Source organism: Pecten maximus, chromosome 15 (genome assembly GCF_902652985.1).
Source record: "Pecten maximus chromosome 15, xPecMax1.1, whole genome shotgun sequence".
NCBI classification, from domain to species: domain Eukaryota; kingdom Metazoa; phylum Mollusca; class Bivalvia; order Pectinida; family Pectinidae; genus Pecten; species Pecten maximus.
The window spans coordinates 35,776,908-35,791,180 of NC_047029.1; the positions used below are offsets into that span (position 1 = coordinate 35,776,908).

The 14,273-nt window shown below is 36.0% G+C and overlaps 1 protein-coding gene across 1 annotated transcript in view; it reads right to left on the bottom strand.

Annotated features, from left to right (window-relative positions):
* LOC117343408 (potassium voltage-gated channel subfamily H member 2-like) overlaps positions 1 to 14,273 on the bottom strand; it is a 243,962-nt gene that overhangs the window by 92,014 nt on the left and 137,675 nt on the right. Inside the window, exon 2 of the mRNA XM_033905750.1 lies at positions 10,976 to 11,206. Within this exon, the coding sequence (XP_033761641.1) occupies positions 10,976 to 11,206 (231 nt within the window). The remainder of the gene's footprint in view (positions 1 to 10,975; positions 11,207 to 14,273) is intronic.

The following is a 14,273-nucleotide window of genomic DNA, read 5'->3' on the forward strand; positions in this document are numbered from 1 at the left end:
AGATTGGTGCTTTTCCTCATTTCAATTTTATTGATTATTTCTGTGCTTACTTGTATCTGGTTTTCATCAATTTCATTACATCAGTATAGAATATCATTCCCTGTACTACATTTTTACAAGTTAATACTCACAAAATTTTCTATCAGGAGGTTTCATAAATGACAGCATTCTTAATGGAATTAAGTTGATCCCTTTTATAAATTATGAGTTTTTATGAACCAGAAGGTTACATACTCCATGATATATCTCCAGTAGAGACATTCATTGGAAACATAACTGGCAGCTGTACAGGAGACACAACGGTAACACCAAGTCTGTCTACAGCTGTGATCACGCTCTGTCAGGCAGCTGTACAGGAGACACAACTGTAACACAAAGACTGTCTACAGCTGTACAGGAGACACAACGGTAACACCTGTCTACAGCTGTGATCACGCTCTGTCAGGCCGCTGTACAGGACACACAACGGTAACACAAAGTCTGTCTACAGCTGTACAGGAGACACAACGGTAACACGAAGTCTGTCTACAGCTGTGATCACGCTCTGTCAGGCAGCTGTACAGGAGACACAACGGTAACACAAAGTCTGTCTACAGCTGTGATCACGCTCTGTCAGGCAGCTGTACAGGAGACACAACGGTAACACAAAGTCTGTCTACAGCTGTGATCACGCTCTGTCAGGCAGCTGTACAGGAGACACAACGGTAACACAAAGTCTGTCTACAGCTGTGATCACGCTCTGTCAGGCAGGTTTCTGGTGGTTACAAGCAATACTGTCTCAGGAATGATGGTGTGATCATATTGAATGCTTGAAAATTAGTAAATCCTAAAACTGTACCATAACAATATCTACATATGATTTTCAGAAGATTCTGTGACATTTAAACCTTATATATAGAATCTAGCTGTGACCTTTTACCTATATGATATAGAATGTGTGACATTTGACCTTACATATTCTGTGACCTCTGACATTACATAGGTTTTATGACCTTTGACCTTATACAGAATATGTGACATTTGATCATACATACACTTTGTGACCTCTGAATACATTGGTTCTCTTTAAAGCATAAGTCTTTGAAACATTCATACATCATAGCCTACCTGATGATGACAACTGTAACAGAGCGCATGATTAATTAAATTTAAATCACTGCCTCCGCTAGGGATCGAACCCGGGACCTCTGGCTTACTAGTCTTACACTCAACCGATCGAGCTAAAGAGAAGATCTCTCTAGTCGAGCGGTCTATTGCGGCTAGTATTTACCAGGGTTACATACTCCCCCTCCAAAAAGAACTCGTCCTCGAGTTTCCAGGGGTAACAGCGATGCTTTCGCAAACATGATGAGTATCATTCCCGAGTCCCTACATGGGTGCCAATGTAACAATTAAAGCGCATGATTAATTAAATTTAAATCACTGCCTCCGCTAGGGATCGAACCCGGGACCTCTGGCTTACTAGTCTTACGCTCAACCGATCGAGCTAAAGAGAAGATCTCTCAAGCCGAGCGGTATATATTACGACTAGTATTTACCAGGGTTACACAACTAAAAACAAATTACCTTAACAAGACTAACCCAAAAAAATCATTTCAGATTGGAGAAACAACTGTATTACGACGCGTAAAGTATAGGTATTCAAATGAGAACAGCGAGAATGTGGACAACACTAGGTGAAAAAATGAAGGTGCAAACTGATTCACAGCAAATGTAATTCCAGTCAAACATGGCAGAAATTTGTTTTTCTTCAACAACGGTTGCTGACAAGTCACATTTCGCTGCCGAGAAAATGAGTCTTCAAATGAATTTTGTATTTCCAATTCCAATTGGGAGAAATGTTCTTCCCCTCCTGAGGACAAGAATAATTTTTTGGCTTCCAATTCATGCTATATGCCCCCAATTTATGAAATGGTTTGCTCCTGTCATTGCTGTGGGTGAATCCATGTAATGTCACATAGGGTTGAGTACATGTTTCACAATTGCAGATGAAATCTGTTAAAATCTGGTTCAGTAGCTTACACCACAGTTGTTGGAGGGTAAAAGGTCTTCAGTAAATGTCACATGAATTCAGAGCCCATACAATTAATTACTAGTTCCCTGTCATAATCAGAACCAATAAATACAAGCTTTCTTTTTTTAATCATTCTCTATTAAAATCTAATTCCTGTTCTTTGAAAGAATCTATGTTCTTTGAAAGAATAAAAAATAATAGTTTCATTAGTTTTCACATTTCTTTGAACAATAAAAAGACAATCTTAATTCATCAAACAGTAAAAAAAACTCTTATATTTCAATCTGTAGTCAATCTCTGTAGCTGTACTTTGTGTCTGTAGACAATCTCTGTAGCTGTACTTTGTGTCTGTAGTCAATCTCTGTAGCTGTACTTTGTGTCTGTAGTCAATCTCTGTAGCTGTACTTGTGTCTGTAGTCAATCTCTGTAGCTGTACTTTGTGTCTGTAGTCAATCTCTGTAGCTGTACTTTGTGTCTGTAGTCAATCTCTGTAGCTGTACTTTGTGTCTGTAGACAATCTCTGTAGCTGTACTTTGTGTCTGTAGTCAATCTCTGTAGATATACGTTGTGTCTGTAGTCATGCTCTGTAGCTGTACTTTGTGTCTGTAGTCAATCTCTATAGCTGTACTTTGTGTCTGTAGTCAATCTCTGTAGCTGTACTTTGTGTCTGTAGTCAATCTCTGTAGCTGTACCTTGTGTCTGTAGTCAATCTCTGTAGCTGTACTTGTGTCTGTAGTCAATCTCTGTAGCTGTACTTTGTGTCTGTAGTCAATCTCTGTAGCTGTACTTTGTGTCTGTAGTCAATCTCTGTAGCTATACTTGTGTCTGTAGTCAATCTCTGTAGCTGTACTTTGTGTCTGTAGTCATCTCTGTAGCTGTACTTTGTGTCTGTAGTCAATCTCTGTAGCTGTACTTTGTGTCTGTAGTCAATCTCTGTAGCTGTACTTTGTGTCTGTAGACAATCTCTGTAGCTGTACTTTGTGTCTGTAGTCAATCTCTGTAGCTGTACTTTGTGTCTGTAGTCAATCTCTGTAGCTGTACTTTGTGTCTGTAGTCAATCTCTGTAGCTGTACTTTGTGTCTGTAGTCAATCTCTGTAGCTGTACTTTGTGTCTGTAGTCAATCTCTGTAGCTGTACTTTGTGTCTGTAGTCAATCTCTGTAGCTGTACTTTGTGTCTGTAGTCAATCTCTGTAGCTGTACTTTGTGTCTGTAGTCAATCTCTGTAGCTGTACTTTGTGTCTGTAGTCAATCTCTATAGCTGTACTTTGTGTCTGTAGTCAATCTCTGTAGCTGTACTTTGTGTCTGTAGTCAATCTCTGTAGCTGTACTTTGTGTCTGTAGTCAATCTCTGTAGCTGTACTTTGTGTCTGTAGTCAATCTCTGTAGCTGTACTTTGTGTCTGTAGTCAATCTCTGTAGCTGTACTTTGTGTCTGTAGTCAATCTCTGTAGCTGTACTTTGTGTCTGTAGTCAATCTCTGTAGCTGTACTTTGTGTCTGTAGTCAATCTCTGTAGCTGTACTTTGTGTCTGTAGTCAATCTCTGTAGCTGTACTTTGTGTCTGTAGTCAATCTCTGTAGCTGTTAAAAAATATTTAACAACACTTTTCACTTCCCATTCGAAAATACAATGATTGAAGAATATTTCTTTAGGATTTTTTTTTCCAACAAGATTTTATCAACAACAATTTAATGATATATTGATGGTATTAGCATACAGTAATGAATGGCAGCCAGACACACAAAGCCTACCTGGTTTTGTTTGTATTCAGAAATCACACTTTTAACTTATTAGAGAAATGAAGATAAATAGGAAAATTTGGTGATAGCGTTTGTCTGGACGTTAATCAATAGCAGACAAAAATGGTGGGTCATGATCCGTCAAATCCATTCTCATTAACAGTGCTTACACAACTGGCATGGAATAGCTTAACAAGATACCTTAACGAGCAACCAGACACCATTACATACCCTAATGGGTCATTACAGGTGAGGATATCTTAACAGGTTATTGAGAACATATTCTACATGTTTGCTCACATGATATTTGATAGATGTATGTGTATTGGGGAAAATATATGGTAATAAAGCGTGAGGTTTATATAACATCAGAAAACATTACTACAACCAATTACAAAAGGATTTATTTCAATTTATTTTTCTGAGAAATAGATGACAAGTATTATTATGATAACACCACAAGTCATACATCTATAATGTAGCATTGTGTTGTAATCACAGAACACTTGTTATTATTTAAGGTTGTATGCTACGTTAACATTAAACAATTTGAAAACAGTTAGCTCCCCTTATCCCCTCAAGTTTAGGACCATATTTATCTTCAAATAAATGAGACTCCCCAAGTGTAAAACTAAGTACCATATTTAACCTTTAAATAAGCCCCTCCCCTAGTTTAAAAATTTAGTACCATGTTTATCCTCAAATAATCCTCCGTCCCTAGTGTTAAAGTTTAGTACCATATTTATCCTCAAATATGCCCCCTCCCCTAGTGTAAAAGTTTAGTACCAAATTCATCCTAAAAAAAATCCCCCGTCCCAAGTGTAAAAGTATAGTACCACATTTATACTCAAATTAAGCCCTATTGCCTAGTGTAAAAGCTTACATAGTACCATACTTATCCTCAAAAAGCCCCCTCCCCTAGTTCAAATGTTTAGGCCATACCAATTTGATTTGTTGTTTGTCGGATTTACCGCTCGTGTTTTGAAAAATTGAAATTAAAATAAAATTAAAAATTTACCGCTCCTATTTTCGTGTCGACAAAAAATGACGAATCCGGAAATTTATTCCGCGAAGTCAAAATTTAGAAAGTCCCTTTCCGGATCAATTGAGCATTTGAAACGAAGGCTTTAAACGTGTTAAGACAGAGATATCAAGCGTTTGTTTGAGATAGACACTTCTGTCAGATCACGAAGAAACCATGAGGTATTTACATCAATTTCAATGTGTCAAAATGGGTATTTTTGTCGTATCTGTCATTACAGAGTCATTGTCGTATCTGTCATTACAGAGTCAGGTCGTCATAATGTATTGGACACTACGGCAATGGAGCTTGAAGGCGATTTATCGTTCCTAGATTTGTATAATAGGGTGAACGAAACACAGTACTTGTTATCAGAAATTCGGATCTCGGGCAATCGCCCCCCCCTGCAGCGAATAAATCATCATTTCGTCCGCAGAAATGTCCATATCGGTATGTCAAGGTTTAGGGATGAGATTTGTTGAATTCTTAGTGAAACCCCAACACGAGAAAGAGACACAATCTACCAGTGACACGGTTAAAATGTCAGCATTTTCTGTGCTAATGGAATCCCAAAAAACGCTTTCTCTTCCACCCTAACCTCGCCAAACTTGTCGATCCTCAAAAACTGTATTGTGATTTTCAATGGTAAATTTAAGTTTTCATTTCTTATTGGTTGGAATCATGCTTTTATTCTCATTAATAAATATTGTTAGATTAAATAGTCCATGCTACCATTTTTTGGAGTTGTTTATTTGTTTGAGATTAGGGAGGGGACCATGTTTTTGTTCTCTTTCCAAAATATGTAGTTTATTGGTTTCAGATTCTAGTCATTTTGAGACCTGTTGTTTGATACTTTTACATGCCAATCAAAGCTGCCTTTGTTAATTTTATCTAAGTTCAAATACTATCAATGTTTAAACTTAATATTTAATAAAACACTGTTGATTTTGTTTGAGCAATGTGTTTGTTTTGTAATGGTCATCCCTTGATATTTGGATTTTTATTTTTTATAGATGCACTGACTAGCCAAAATATTTCCTTTTGGATATTTTTTTCATTGGTATCCATAAAAGAACATGCATTGCATACAGTTTTTGAATTCAAGCTTAAGCATTTCATCATTCATGGAGTGACCAATCATTGACTTTGGGTATTTTTGACAAATTTTCTACTACATTACATTGTTTGTAACTTCTGTTGTTGATGTTCTTCTATTCACATTTTGCTCCTGAGCAGATCCATATATGTAGTAATAATTCAGCAACATCAAATAACTAGTTTAAATGATTTAAACATTTGTTGTTGCTGTATTTAAAGAGGAAAAGACATTGTTCTAATATTGCGTCTGTGAAAATTACACGCTCGCTCCAAAATGTTAGGATTTCAAAAAAAAAATTTTAATCAAAAAAATTTTGCTCGCTCGCTCCAATTTTAAAATGTCAAAGTCCAAAGAACAATTTATCAAATTGGTATGGCCTTAGTACCATTTTTATCTTTAAAAAAGTCCCCTCGAACCCCTAGTGTAATAAATAATAACAGAAGTAATATCCTCAAATAAGCCCCATACCTAATGTCAAAGTTTAGTATCTGATCTATCAAGTTAGTACTATATTCACCCTCAAATAATTCTTTACTCTAATAGTGTAAAAGTTCAGTATTAACATTTTGGGAAGGCTTATTTGTTAACTCATTTTAGCTCACTGGTCTTTAAGATTGATGATTGTGCGAAAATGATGAAGATCGAGGGCTAATTTGTGGACAAGGGCTATTATTTGTTGTTTTGGTAGTAAATATCACCAGATGTAAAATACATTTTACATCTAAATATTGATGTCGGATCCAAGAACAAACATAAATGTTGTCACCACTAACTCTATGTGCTTCTTCAATAAATATCGATCCACCACTGATTTCTCAATCAACACATCTAACGAATCAAAGAACACAATTTCAAATTATCCACAACACTGCTTGTATAATCACTCTAGATTCCAAATGCATGGATTTGGGATTGTGTGAACATGGTACCTTTTTTTGAATTAATTTATTTAGAATATCCTAATTTCAATAGTAGAAAAAGCTAAAATTGTTCATGTTTTATTAAAAAGTGTGTAAGGAATTTTATTTCAAGTGAATTGTTGCAAGACTTCTCAAGAACATTTTCAGATTATATAAAGTGAATAGATTTCATAATCCTAAGATCATTTTAGGTTCTATCAAGTTTATAGAATTCATAATCATAAGATCATTTTCAGATTCTATAAAGTTTATAATCATAAGATCATTTTAGGTTCTATAAAGTGAATAGATTTCATCATCATAAGATCATTTTCAGATTCTATAACGTTTATAGAATTCATAATCATAATATCATTTTCAGATTCTATAACGTTTATAGAATTCATAATCATAAGATCATTTTCAGATTCTATAACGTTTATAGAATTCATAATCATAATATCATTTTAGGTTCTATCAAGTTTATAGAATTTATAATCATAAGATCATTTTCAGATTAAATAAAGTTTATAGAATTCATAATCATAAGATCATTTTCAGATTCTATAAAGTTTATAGAATTCATAATCATAAGATAATTTTCAGATTCTATAACGTTTATAGAATTCATAATCATAAAATCATTTTCAGATTCTATAAAGTTTATAGAATTCATCATCATAAGATCATTTTAGGTTCTATAAAGTTTATAGAATTCATAATCATAAGATCATTTTCAGATTCTATAACGTTTATAGAATTCATAATCATAAAAGCATTTTCAGATTCAATAAGTTTATAGATTTTGTATAATCATATAAAAACACAGACATCAAAGGTTTTGTCTCCAAATTTATATTCAACAAGAAAAAAAACAATGTGTGTTCTTCAAATCCATTAGCTTGTGGAAATTAATTTTTTTCAGCAAGGAATTACAACTGAAGCATTTGTCAGAATCATTCTGTAATGTATAACATTGATGTGTTTCAAACACTTCCCTGATGTCATACCGGCCAATCTACAGGTTGCATGCCACTTTTCATCTCGTCAGCATTGCTACCTTAATAGCATATCACCTGACCTCATGCTCCAATTGCCTCTTTTAATTCTACATTAAGGCCTTGATGAATTCACCTTTAGCTTTTACGGCTTCCAGTATTAATTTGAGTTTCCAGAATATGATAGGCTTTTGGACTGCTTTTTTCATTTATTTGGTTACAAGACACATTTGCAAATTTGTATTTTAATTCCGTACCTGAATGAGAATTATTACATCACGCACTTTGTGACATTTATCGTCCAGGAACAGGACTTTGATACATGCTATCTGACAAAAACCTTTACATACAAACAATCATCTCTGAGTACACTATATCATGTGAAACGTAAATAATGCACTTTCCATTTTTTCTGAAATGCCATGATGAAAGGTCTTTACAGATATATGACATTGATTCAGATTTCAGATGTATGCAGATTCACAACAGAGGTTCAATCTTTTAAAGAGAACTAAAAATCACTGTTGGAAAATGTTATCAGGTGTAATATTAAAAAAAAAATTTCATACAACTTTCCAATTTACAATTTTCCCTTATTTACTTTTGGTTTGTTTGGTTTGTTTTTGTTTAACGTCCTATTAACAGCCAGGGTCATTTAAGGACGTGTTAGGTTTTGTAGGTGGAGGAAAGCCGGAGTACCCGGAGAAAAACAACCGGCCTATGGTCAGTACCTTGCAACTGCCCCACGTAGGTTTCGAACTCGCAGCCCAGAGGTAGAGGGCTAGTGTTAAAGTGTCAGGACACCTTAACCACTCAGCCACCGCGGCCCCTTATTTACAAAAAATAAAAAGTGTATGCAATGGTGTTTTTAAAAACCTTAATCAGTGCAAAACGTTGACATTACAATTCGTTAATGCCTACAAGATTGCATAGATTTTACCTCTGGTAAGCAGAACACTGCACAAACTCAACTTGTCACTTAAGTGACTTAATATTCATTCAACTCTGTCCATGTAAGTATTCTTTACAAACATCTACGGAGGTGAACAGCATTTTTAAAACTCCTAAACAAATATTTATAGAACCTTTTTATGATATAGGCTCAGACTTCGCTATTTCTTAGACCCATTTCACTATTTATAAGAAGTCATTGTTTAATGAATATGAAATCTACAGATAAAGTCGCTTCAAATAACTCATCGCCGATACTGTAAATATGGTAAATCTGCTCAAGGTTCAATGTGTATATATGATGTGCATGACCACTTTATTTTTTTCTTATTGCATTATCATGATCCTTGGCAGATCATCCCAAAAATCTAATTAAGTGTTACTGAAAAGTACATTTTACAACTGACAGAAATATACATTTCTACATAAACCGAAAAGTATATTCCTCTGAACAACTAAAAAAACCGTTTTACAAATGACTGATAAGGTCCAATGGCAACCTATAAAGGGACACAACTCTGTAAGTTACTGTTGAATCAGCTCTTATAAGGATCTTATTGAAATAAAGCTGCATACCATATGGTTTAATTTTTGGTTTATTTGTTTTAATGTCCTATTTACAACCTTGGTCATTTAAGGATGTGCCTGTTTTTGGAGGTGGAGGAAAGCCAGAGTACCCAGAGAAAAAACAATCACCTATGGTCAGTACCAGGCAACTACCCCAACTGGGTTTTGAACTTGAGTTTCAAAAACTGGAGTGTACTCTAAATAAACCACGAAGTGTTTCTCGGGAAGCTGAGAAACGAGTTGGTCTGTGCTGTTGTGGTTTAATGTCCTTGGGCGAAATACTTTATCCTAATTGCTCTGAATGGCATGCGAGGGGCCTACCGTATGTTGTCCAGTGAGGTAGTCACCAACTACTACAAGGACACCTGCTTTGAAATGACTCTGGCTGTTCATCGGGTGATTAACCCAGTAAGCAAACAAACAAACTAATTAAACTGTGAAGCAGTTAATGATGAGAGTATGCTCTAGTATAGCCTATATACCATCCCTCTCCTTCCTTAAAACTGAAAACCCTCAAATCAATTTACCTATAAAGCAGGTGAATTCTGATGTTAAACATTCAATTTCCACTACCAAGGTAACCATTGATAGGATTATCTATTGATGACATCACAATAATATTAAACTGTATGTGTGTGCCTTATTAGGATATATATAATATGAGATCATCGCATGACAGAACAGGGCTGCTATCACATAAAAGTGCATTCCTATTGAAGACATGCTTGCCTTTTTCTATTTGATTTTTATAAAAAAAAATTGGGGGGAAAAAATCACATGGTCTAAGTTATAAATTGTGATGATGTGTTATATTTATAAATCATGAAGAGCCTGGAGCATGGCATTGGCTTCACTTGATTACTTTATTCAACTGAAATCATCTTTGATCATTATATATCCATCTCCCATAAAAAAGATGCAATACTTCCGAGAAAGTCATTAAATGTCGGATAAATTCAGTTGAAGACTTGCACATTGAAATATCATGCAAAGCTATTGTTTATTATACTACGTACAGTTGACATTTATTGTTTAATTTTATAGATCAAAGCTTTGTACTTATAAAATGTGTAAAGGCTGAACTACCATGACTCGATCCGACATTGGAACAGCTGAAATATCTTTGCTGTACAAGCAAAATGGTGCAAATAGTGAGTAATTCTCTAATGCATAATAAATAGTGGCACCAGTTAGGCATTTAATAGTGACGCCAGTTACTTATTTAACAATGTCACCAGTTAGGCGATTTAACTGTGCCACTAGTTAGGCATTAAATAGTACCACCAGTTAGGCGATTTAACTGTGCCGCCAGTTAGGCATTTAATAGTGGCACCAGTTAGGCATTTAATAGTGCCACCAGTTAGGCATTTAATAGTGTCACCAGTTAGGCATTTAATAGTGTCACCAGTTAGGCATTTAATAGCCATCAGTTACTTAACTAATAGTGGCACAAGTTACTTATTTTAATAGCCACCAGTTACTTATCTAATAGTTGCACAAGTTACTTATTTAATTGTGGCACAAGTTACTTATTTAATTGTGGCACAAGTTACTAATCTAATAGTGGCACTAGTTAGGCATTTCATAGTTCATATTTAAAGGAGCTAATAAAACAGCTATATATAACAGCTATAATATATAAGATTGATACAAAATTTCAAAAACTTAAGTGATATTTGCTGACTTACCATCTTTGCGGTAGTAAAGAATTTCCACCTGCTTCTCTTCTGACCCTTGCAATGCATCTTTGATCTGCAGAATCCCAAAGGAGCTGGTGAGCGGGCCATGCAGGAAGTCGCAGATGCACGACTTTTGTATGACCTCTGCTCGAGAAGATCCTGTGAGTTCACAAAACCCATCGTTACAGAAGAGGATTGGACACGTCTCAACTTGGGCATTCGCAATCACAAATTTACGATCTGTAAAATTCAAATGAAATCACAACTTATTATATGTTTAATGGCTTTTCAATGTCAATAATTTTAAAGAATATGTTCGTAATTTTTGAAAACTTGTAGAATATCATGTGAAAATTTCACATTTTTTTTTAAATGCCATATTAAGTAACAGTAACAAGCTGGCAAATATTATGATGAAAATATATGCCACCAGCAAAAAATCCCAGACATGTAATTAACTAGTGAACTTCCACAAGGACAAGTAAAGTAATTTAATAATAAATTAACTACAAACATTAACAGATACGGATGTCATCAATATTCACAATTTCTGCATTGAAAAATCTGTGAATACAAATCACTTTGAAGAGCAATGACTGTCCATTGAACTCATCCTGGTCTGACCTTGTCACCGTGTTCTGACCTTGTCACCGTGTTCTGACCTTGTCAACGTGGTCTGACCTTGTTAACCTGGTCTGACCTTGTCATGCTGGTCTGACCTTGTCGACCTGGTCTGACCTTGTCATGCTGATCTGACCTTGTCGACCTAGCCTGACCTTGTTGTCCTGGTTTGACCTTGTCGTCCAGATCTGACCTTGTTGGCCTTGTCTGACCTAGTCTGATAAGTCTGACCTTGCCATCCTGGTCTGACCTTGTCGACCTAGTCTGACCTTGTCATCTTGGTCTGACCTTGTCATCCTGGTCTGACCTTGTTGACCTGATCCGACCTTGTCATCTTGGTCTGACCTTGTCGTCCTAGTCTGACCTTGTCAGCCTGGTCTGACCTTGTTGTCCTGATCTGACCTTGTCATGTCTGTATTGTCAGCCACACTCAGACATAAAACATGTAACCAGAACTTGTATATTTCAGTGGGTAATAAATACCAATACAATGTGATGTGTTTATATAGTTATCACGATATATTAAATGGTGACATCTGGTTTGGTTTGTAGACTCCCCAATGGGATCATTACAGGGTCAAGTTTTGTATTTTATGATGATAACGTCTATGCTGGGAGTATCAGAAGCTCGGAATGACAGAACCACTCCACCCGATCGTGGAGATCTGCAGATCCTAAATAGCTTTGGCGATTGCTGGGACATGAACCTAGGTGTATTGTAGTACTAGAGAGCTGAGACGGGCTCCAGGACCATATCAATCCCTCTACAGTAGCTGTCAATACGATAAACATGATGCTGTGTTTCGCTATTTATCGTATCAGGATCATCAATGAATTTGAAGGGCATGCAACATGCGTTAACTCCATCAGACACAAAATACATAACATAGGGGCCAGGGAACTATCCGTTTCCATATACAGAGTTGGGGCCAACTACCTACTACTATATATATATACTCAAAGATTAAGGGGACCACCTATCTGCTACTGCTCAGAGACTTAGGGGCCAAGCACCTGCTACAATGTTCAGGGTAGAGTTCTAAGGTGCCAGCTACGATATCCAGAGTAGTATAGAGGTCAACCATTGGCTACCATATACAAATTAGACGCCTTGGTATCTGTTACCATATCCAGAGTAGGGGTCAAGGCAATCACATACCATAATCAGAGTAGGGGGGTCTAGGTGTCCGCTACCATATCCAGAGTTGGGGCCTGCTGGTATTGGAAGCTTGGGATAGATAAACATGCTGGGTTATGTTTCCAATACTGTAATGGACAGACAGTTTGGTAAATAACGTATCCTATGGCATGGAATATTGTGTAACTTTATCCTACGGCATGGAATATTGTGTAACTTTATCCTACGGCATGGAATATTGAGTAACATTATCCTATGGCATGGAATATTGTGCAACTTTTTATTTCACATTATCTTCAAATGCATCTGTATAATTTCATCGAGATCTGACAATCAAATAAAACATTTAATATGCATCATTAAAATCTTTGTAGAAACACAGATATCGGTCCAAATCACATTATTTTCGTTGTAAACTGAATAGCTGATAGTTGGTATCTTCTGGCTCTCAGTCAGAGTGAATATTGCATGTCATTATGACATAATCCATCGATCATGAAAACACATAACAAACAGAAGCCCAAGGACACTGTGGGTGCCTTGTTTACGAGTCCTTGGTTCCATGCCATGTAGACTCTTTGAGGATTCCTGCCTGGTATTACCTGCCTTGACAGATATATAGGCAATACCTCTTTAGGAATATCAAATTTTGAAAATTCCATGCGATTTCCTTGCCAATTTTGTTTTGTGAATTACGGTACCTGCCATCATGGCTATGGACTTTATGATTTCTGATCTAGCTGACCTTGTGGAGTTGTGGAGTCAAAAGCAGAAGCTTATAAAAGTCCCCACTGTTAAAGGATTCGCTGTTACTGCTAAGGTATAATCATAGTGGCGGCATTTCATGAAAATTCCTTGTCACAGAATGATATGGAATAACATCCTAACAGTAAATCAACTGATAAAGAGGCTAGGAGACCACCACAATGTTACATTGACATGACAGATCCCCATCATTCCGACAACTAAATGTCCACTCAAAGTCGCAATGGAGTATGGACAAACTGCTACAGGCATCTTGTTAGATTCCATCAAAGCTCCATCCTTGGAGAAATGGACACACGTACTGCTCAATGCATCTTTTGTAAAACTCATTTTTAGTATGGTGAATTTTTTAAGAAAAAAATCCATAAAAGTTCCATCCTTTAACGAAATGGACACACAGCCCAATTAGGGCTTGTAAAACTCATTTTAAATATCGTAAAATTTCCAAGAAAATAAATCCCATCAATGCTCCATCCTTCAGTCTTCAAATGATATCATGAAACTGTTAAGAGCAAAAAAAATTACAGCTGACTGTCCCTGTTCACTTTGATGTCGCAATTGTTTGTTTTTCTCGGTGATAAAATATTCTTTAACAGAACTTGATAATTAATATGACAACAGTAGGGTCCTTATGTCATGCAAAATAATTTTGACCTCATGCATAGCTATACGTAGGGCTCGATCGTTCAAAAGTTAACCAGTTTTACTGAGTCACACCAAAGTTGGAGTCTATGATGTCATGCAGTTTTACCAAGTAATTTATACCAAAAAAGACCTGTATAC